This window comes from Daucus carota, chromosome 9, assembly GCF_001625215.2.
Source record: "Daucus carota subsp. sativus chromosome 9, DH1 v3.0, whole genome shotgun sequence".
Taxonomy (NCBI): Eukaryota; Viridiplantae; Streptophyta; class Magnoliopsida; order Apiales; family Apiaceae; genus Daucus; species Daucus carota.
The window spans coordinates 12,590,330-12,598,022 of record NC_030389.2 but is presented as its reverse complement, the minus strand read 5'-3'; the positions used below and the strand labels follow the sequence as shown (position 1 = coordinate 12,598,022).

Genomic DNA, 7,693 nt, shown 5'->3' with positions numbered 1-7,693 from the left:
GAATTTAGCATGCCAATTTCACTCACTAATCTTTACAAAGTAGTGTACCTTTATGACGTATCTTTTTCTTTACCACGTCTCCATAATACCAGTAGCATTACAAAATAGCGGTTTAGTGTGTATATACCTTTTTCTCTAATTACTTCTCTCTCTTAATTGAGAAATCCTCCGAATCAAATTTAAAATCGCTAGAACTTGACATTCAAAGGAAGGCTTCTCATATGAAATTTGATAGGGGAAATATAGTAATATGTAATGTAACCAAACATACTCTTTACATGCTCAAAGATGGGTTCACTTTAAAGAACATAGTAATATGTAATCAAGCTAAGTGGATTCCAATATCTAACCATCTAACGAAAGAATCGACTTTAGCTTGATGTTGATTTTGGCAAACATTAGGTGTCTCACTAAAATGTTTAGCAAGCTTTTTACTCTGTTTGGATCTGGCGCTTACCACTGCGCTAAAAGCCCGAGCTTGTAGAGAAGGGGAAACCTTATTTTCTTATACTTCGCACATTACAAGCACCTCGTGTTCGTGTTTATATGACTAGGGAGATGATGGACACAGAGCCCATAATGTAGCGTTTTGTCCTAAAATAATGCTACACGATCTATTGTCACTGAATGATATTGGAGGCATTTATTTGGATCATGATATTCAGGACATTAAATTATAAATTTGTGTTAGCTGGGGCCAACACCCCTAAAAGATACGTTTTTTGTATTGTATTTTACTGATAAAAAATAAAATGTTCTCAATTTTAATATTTATCATTGGATTGGATACCAATGAACAGTTAGGATATTGAACGCAAATACTCCACCAAAATCATGGACTCCAAGAAACTTTGGGGACGTTTGGGCAAGCTTAAAAAAGTGTTTTTTTTGCTTAAAGTAAAGACGTGGATTAGAAGTCAGAAGTAAATAAGTTAATAAAGTGTTTGGAAAGAAGTATAAGTTGTGAGAGAGACGACATCAATCTTAATTACTTCTTAAAAGTGCTTCTACTTTTTTTTGTCAAGTAAAAGTGCTTCCACTTATTTAAACAAACGGGTCAAGAAAAGTAGAAGGGAGAAGCAGTAGCCGATTCCGTGAAACAAACACGCACTTTATATACTCCCTCCGTCCCAATCATTCCTTTACACTTTCCTTTTTGGATGTTTCATCCAATTCTTTACATTTCAAAACTTACCAAAAATAGTCAATGAGTCCCACCACTTCTCCACTTTTCACACTACTTTTACTCCAATATCCTTTTTTTATACATTAAAAAATAATGGGTTCCACCACTTCACCAACTTTTCTTTCTCTACCACTACTTTATACATATTTTTTAACCTCCGTGCTCAACTCATTCAATAAGAAATGGGAGGGACGGAGGGCGTATTGATTTGTTTGATATTCCTTCTGTCCCATTTTACATGTCCATTTTAGCTTTTTACCAGTCAAATTGACTGTAATTTGGTTGAAAATTACTTGTATTATATAATTTAAAATAATAATAGAAATTATATCATTAGATAGTATATCTAGTCTATTTTAATACGCAACTTTCAGATTTTAAAAATGATGAATAGATAATTTGTAATGTCTAGTCAAAAATTGGTCAATTTGACTCCTTGGAAAATCCAAATGGACAAGTTAAAGGGGATAGAGAGAGTATATTTTTTAAAAATCCCAAAGCTAGGATTATTAACCATATTTAGGGCTGAGCACGGTTCGGTTTGGACTGTTTTGAAGGTCCAAACTGAATTTTTCAGTTTCGAAAATTTACAGACCATATCCAAACCGAATGTTATAAAAACCAATCCAAACCGAACTGATTCTTAACGAATTGGTTCGGTTTGGTCGGTTTAATACCAAAATATTTTAAAAATTATTTACTTTTATTAAATCATAATAATTCTAGGTGCTCCCTTTTTTTGTCACTTAACAAAATACTTAATAAAAGATAAAGATGAAACGTGTATAACTCTCTGATATAAAAAAATTTAGGTGCTATCTTTGTACATTGTTACGAAAACAAATAATTCGTTTTATTTTAAAAATTAAACAAAATGTTCTATTAAAAAGAGAAAAAGAAGAAAGGCTATTAGTAATGAAGAGTAGATAAAATAAGGATGGAGAAAAGAGGTGGAATAATTTCTAAAAGTAAGAAATATCTATAATATTGATCTGACACTTGAACACTTAAATACCTGAATAAATTTATAAAAATATTAATTATATAACATATGTGCTAACGGTTCGATTCAGATATTTTGATCAATCTAAAAAAATGAAATATTCAATTTGAATGGTTTGAATAGACTGGTTTGGACCGGTTTCGAATAATTATACCAGCCTAACCAAACCATGTTAAAGATAAAAGTTGTACTCCCTCCGTCCCATTTTAACTGCTTTTTTAGAATTTGATTGTTGTCCCAAAATATGTGACTTTCTTTTGTTTTCATACACTATTTGGTAGATGAATTTCAATTTTGCCCCTCATTAAATGCAGCTTATATTTTCAATGCAATACAAATGGTATTTTAGTTTGACTTTTATTAGGGGTAGCTAGGTAAAAGTATTCAAATAAACACCACAATAAATGTAAAAATTGGTTTGTGTGCATCTCTATAAAAAAGCAGTTAAAATGGGACAGAGGGAGTATGTTAAACTTCTGCACAGAGAGTTAGATATCAAATTAATATATCATAATTATCAATTGGAGAGCGAGCGAGAGAGAGAAAGAGGGGCGATAGAAATGGCGTTTACAATGAGAGCAGTGAAGGTGCCACCAAACTCAGTGAGTCTGGAAGAAGCTCGGACTCGTACTTTCGAGTTCTTCAAGTCGGCGTGCAGATCTATTCCCACTGTCATGGAAATCTATAATCTATACGACGTCGTTACGCCTTCTCAGCTTCGCTCCAACATCGCCGCCCAGTTCCGTAAGAATGCTCACATTACAAACACCAAGGTACTATCTTTTCCTCTCAATTATTCATACAATTGATTCTTTTTTTGTTAAAGATATTAAATTTATTGTAATTTAGATCTGGGGATGCCTAATTGTGTATTTATATAGTGGGTTGTAATTGTAATTGGCGAGGTTGTGTAGATTTATAGCCTAATTTGTCTATCCGTTGACTCGGTTTGTGTTTTTTTGATATCTGATTAAGGTCCTTAAATTCTGAATTGGTGTTTTATCATGTTGATTGTGCGAATTTGATGTTCATTTAGATGGTGTATTGATTTTAGAAAAGAGGAAGTGGAGATGTCGTATACATATTGCCTAATTATCCACTCTGCCCGAGTTCATTTTCATACTAAATAACTTTGTTCAAAGTGGGTTGAAAGGATAATAACCGAGATTTTCTGGTTTGCAACCAACATATGTGCCTCCAGAGCTCTTAGATTATGAATCTTCTGTCAAGAAAAATTTGGGACCTCTAATCTTCTATTTTCTTTGTCAGTTAATTTAAGATGATTGAAAATGATAGCTTCTTCAGCTCGACTGGAAAGGAGTGATTCCTAGTTGAAGACTCTTTTACCTTGTGAAACTTTTATGGATAACCCCCTAAATTAACTATTTTACTTCCGTTATTTTTCATTTTCTTTCGCAGTTACTAATTAGGTTATTCAATGCCTTGGGTTAATGATTATATTGTGTTGGCTATAAGTAATCAATTAATTGATAAGGTATACTAGTGGATGATATAATTATGTATGTGCTTTATAGGTTACAAGTTCCAGGTATTAATAAGATATTGTAAAGTCCTATACTAGAAGTTTTAAATTTCTGGACTAATTTTGTTATAAAATTCACACGTATTCCTGGTTGGCTTTTAAAAAATAAGCTTCTTTTTTTTTTTTGTGCTATGACACAAACGATAAGGTTTCTATTTGATTACTAGCATGTGTGTGTGTTTGTGAATATGTTGTTCATTGTGATCTGTTTTCCTTGTTCTTTTGATCTTTGGCGGTCCGTTTTGATTTATATCTTTGTGTTGCACCTGCCCATGTAAATCATTTTAAATTTGAAAATAATCTACATCAAGTGGCATGGTATGTTATGACTGAGACTTGATAGTAATTATAGTTCGGAAGTTTCTATGCTCAACCTGAGTAAAACTCTGTTTTTATTAGTTTATGGAGCTAGTTCAAAAAAATACAATTTTTTGTGATCTAATCCAATTTCCCATTGTTCTTCACTGCCAATATATTGCTCTTCCGTATTGTGGAGTTTTATCTATGGGACATAAGGATTGTAGTCTCAGGCAGACCTTGATCTTCAGTGCTCATGTTTTTCTTATTCTTCTGCTTTTCAATGACTGTGTTGTAGCTTATGGCCATATATTCTTTAGATGTCTAAATGCTCCTGCTTATTATTCAACATTTCCTTGTAAATTGTCAGTTTTAATAGGTTGATTCTGCCATAACTAATGTGTCGGTGTATTAGCAAAAATGTGTAACAGGAGCAAGCATAATTTATACTGTAAACCTTGTCCAGCAGTGGTTATAAATCAATATTTCAAAGATCAAACTAATAATAATGAATTTGTTGTTTAGTGTTATTACAGTTTATCTCTTTGCTAAAGTTAAATAACCATATGAGTCTTCTGTTTTCAGTACTGAGTTCTAGATTATGTGTATAGAAAATGCTTAAATTATTATATTATCTGATTAAAGCCAAAGGCTTGACCTTTTAGCCCTTGAAGTTTGGGTGGAAGTTCCGATGCGGCCTTGAAGTTTAAAAACGTATCTTTCGACCCTCAAAGTATCTTTGTCGTACCTTTTAGCCCTTATGGCATATACCGGTATATAACGGGGTGGACAAAGTTGATATTACACACGTGAGGGTTAAAAGGGGCATTAAACGTTAAGGGTTAAAAGGAACATCTGATGTATTTTAATGTATTTTTTAGGGGTTAAAAGGAACGAGATGTATACTTTAAGGGTTAAAAGGTACGCCCAAACTTTACCCCGAATATGAATTGTCAAGTTTATCCCCCGATTTATACCGGTATTTTTAAAAAGGGCTAAAAGGTACGACAAAGATACTTTGAGGGTCGAAAGGTACGTTTCTAAACTTCGAGGCCGCATCGGAACTTCCACCCATACTTCGAGGGCTAAAAGGTCATTAAGCCTAAAGCAAATGTGTACTTTATGTATTCGAAGTTTGTATTTTATAATAGTGTGGTGCGGTCTGAACATCAATATTAAACTTTTAAACTACAAACTGCACCATGAAGGTCTGCTAAAATCTCCACCTGCAAGAATTAAAGTTCATATGATGACATGGTCTGAGGAGTGCTTTTTGCAGTGTGAGTGGTTTCATGTACACCCCTAGTAGAGACTGGTGTCAGGGTGAGGTTACGTCTGAATATAAAAGGTGTTGTTGAACCATACATATTCGTTAATAAACTTGTTTTCTACTGTTTTGAAATCTTTTGGGACATGCTTTGGTTGTTTGTAGACCTGTACTTCTACGATGGTAAGATGTAGTGGTATTCTTTTAGCTTTGATCTTTAAAGTATTTGTACAATTTTTATCTTTATATTTTTTACCAAAGGAAGTCCAGCAAAATCTGGTTTAGGAGACAATGTTGAACTGTACAAGTTACATAGGTATCTCATGTCTTTAGCTAACAGGAAATCAGTTAAGGTTTGAGGTTTGAGGAGTTTTAATGTAATCATTGTAATATTTGTATAATATAGAGTATTGATCAATTAACTATTCAATCTATATACTATTACTATGTAACACAAGATAAACCAATGTAAAAGTCTGAAATAAGGATAGCTAATTATTCTAAAAAATATTAATTCAAACATTCTTAAAGCTTACTGTATAAATCAAGAAATATACTCAGACGTTAAATAATTTAATATACCGATCGTCAAGTTTAGTTGTGCGATTATAAATTAGTTAAGCTGTGAATGTACATATCGAGTAGAATTTTATACGAACACATAAATTCTAAACAACTTCTACTTAACTACAACTGTCCTCAGCTGACATAAGAAAGAAAAGAATAAATATGTAAGAGGGCATACAGTGAACAAAGTGCAAGTAAAAAACTTCTTGTTGATTCTGAAACGTGCAACTAAAATTTAAAGACTGGATGAATTAAATTAGGGCTTCCTCTTGGGTAAGAGCCAAAGGAGCCTACTAGGATTATGGTATTGGTTCTGAAGACAAAGGTAGGCACTGCAAGACAGATCATGAATTAAAGATATTCCCCAAGCAGAGCAGTATCACTGCACTTGCACCTATGCATCTTACTGGAGTACTAGATTTTGTTTTTCTTATGTTAAATGATTAGAAATTGAATGACTCCAAGGAAAATATTCAAATCAGAATTGATGTTTAAAACCTCACAAAATGGAAGCAGACATTAAATTATATAGAAAGATGTATGGGTCAAATATTGGGTATACTTATTTATTCAGCGGAAGAGTATCTGTAAGTGGGTATCATTTATCATCCAAACTTTTTATTATGTTTAATAATAATGCATCTCCTCACACTGATCACCTGCTACTTATCTATGTCTTACTCAGGTACTTGATCTGTCTGATTATAGAATAGCTCTATTATGCAAACTTAGTTTACTGTTCACCTTTGTGTAATGTGTTGTATGGTGTCTGAATTAAGTCAACAATGTTGTGGTAGTAGTAGTAGATCCAAATCCAGAGATTATTTGAAATAGTAGCAATGTAGGCATTAGGCCATCAAGCTATGTAGAAGTGTCATGTTCCCCATATTACTACGGATGAGCTATTGCATAAAATGCATATTACTATGAATGAGCTATTTCATAAAATGTATACGGTTGTATAAATATACAGAGGAAACAGGGTACTGAACTTCAACATCCGTAATACGGTTTTGGACCTCAATTCTCTAAAAATTGACACATGCTCATCATTAACAAAATTAACATTTCTGGCAAATTGATGTTTTGTTTACAGGTGATAGACATGCTGCTTTTTAAGGGCATGGAAGAATTGGGCGATGTTGTGGAGCATGCGAAGCAGCGGCACCACATCATTGGTCAATATGTGGTAGGTCACCATGGGCTGTCGCAGGATTCAGGCACCAAGGATGAAGGTGCCTCTGATTTCTTGAAGAATTTTTACAAGACGAACTATTTCTGAACCCTGTTATACATGGTTAAGTCAGGCTTGTGGTGGGGTTGATTTTGGGAATAGCACAAATAAATGTGAACTTTTAACAATGGTCAAATTATGTTTGATGTTGTAGCTATGGTCCAGCAGAATTTGTCAATGCTTTTACTTGTTTCTATGGACTAAAGGATAAGGTTGCTGTTTCATGGCATTGAAAATATTAACTTTTTACCTATATCCATGGAAATAAACATGTACTCCCTCCGTCCCACCAGGTTCTTTACGCTACTTTTCGACACGCATTTTTAGGCTCCTATAAAGTATAGTTCCATAATATTTTTTATTTTAAAAAAAATCCTGAAAAAAAGTTAGACGTTTAAACTTTTATACAGAAAAAAAATAAATTAAAAAAAAGTTATTGAACTATACTTTATAAGAGCCTCAAAATGCGTGCAAACAGTGAACGTAAACATCCTGGTGGGACGGAGGGAGTATCAGATTTATAAAAACAATGTGTTTCGGACATGTAAAGGAGGTACGCATGATTTTCCTGGAAATAAATTTGTCAAAATAATGTG

The 7,693-nt window shown here is 33.2% G+C and overlaps 1 protein-coding gene across 1 annotated transcript; it reads left to right on the top strand.

Annotated features, from left to right (window-relative positions):
* Positions 1–2,672: 2,672 nt before the first annotated feature.
* On the top strand, positions 2,673–7,350 carry LOC108201756 (NADH dehydrogenase [ubiquinone] 1 alpha subcomplex subunit 6). The gene is made up of 2 exons (XM_017370045.2): positions 2,673–2,962; positions 6,960–7,350. Exons 1-2 carry the CDS (start codon positions 2,750–2,752, stop codon positions 7,143–7,145), a joined length of 399 nt encoding a protein of 132 aa, XP_017225534.1. The 5' UTR covers positions 2,673–2,749; the 3' UTR covers positions 7,146–7,350.
* The last annotated feature ends 343 nt before the right edge of the window (positions 7,351–7,693 follow it).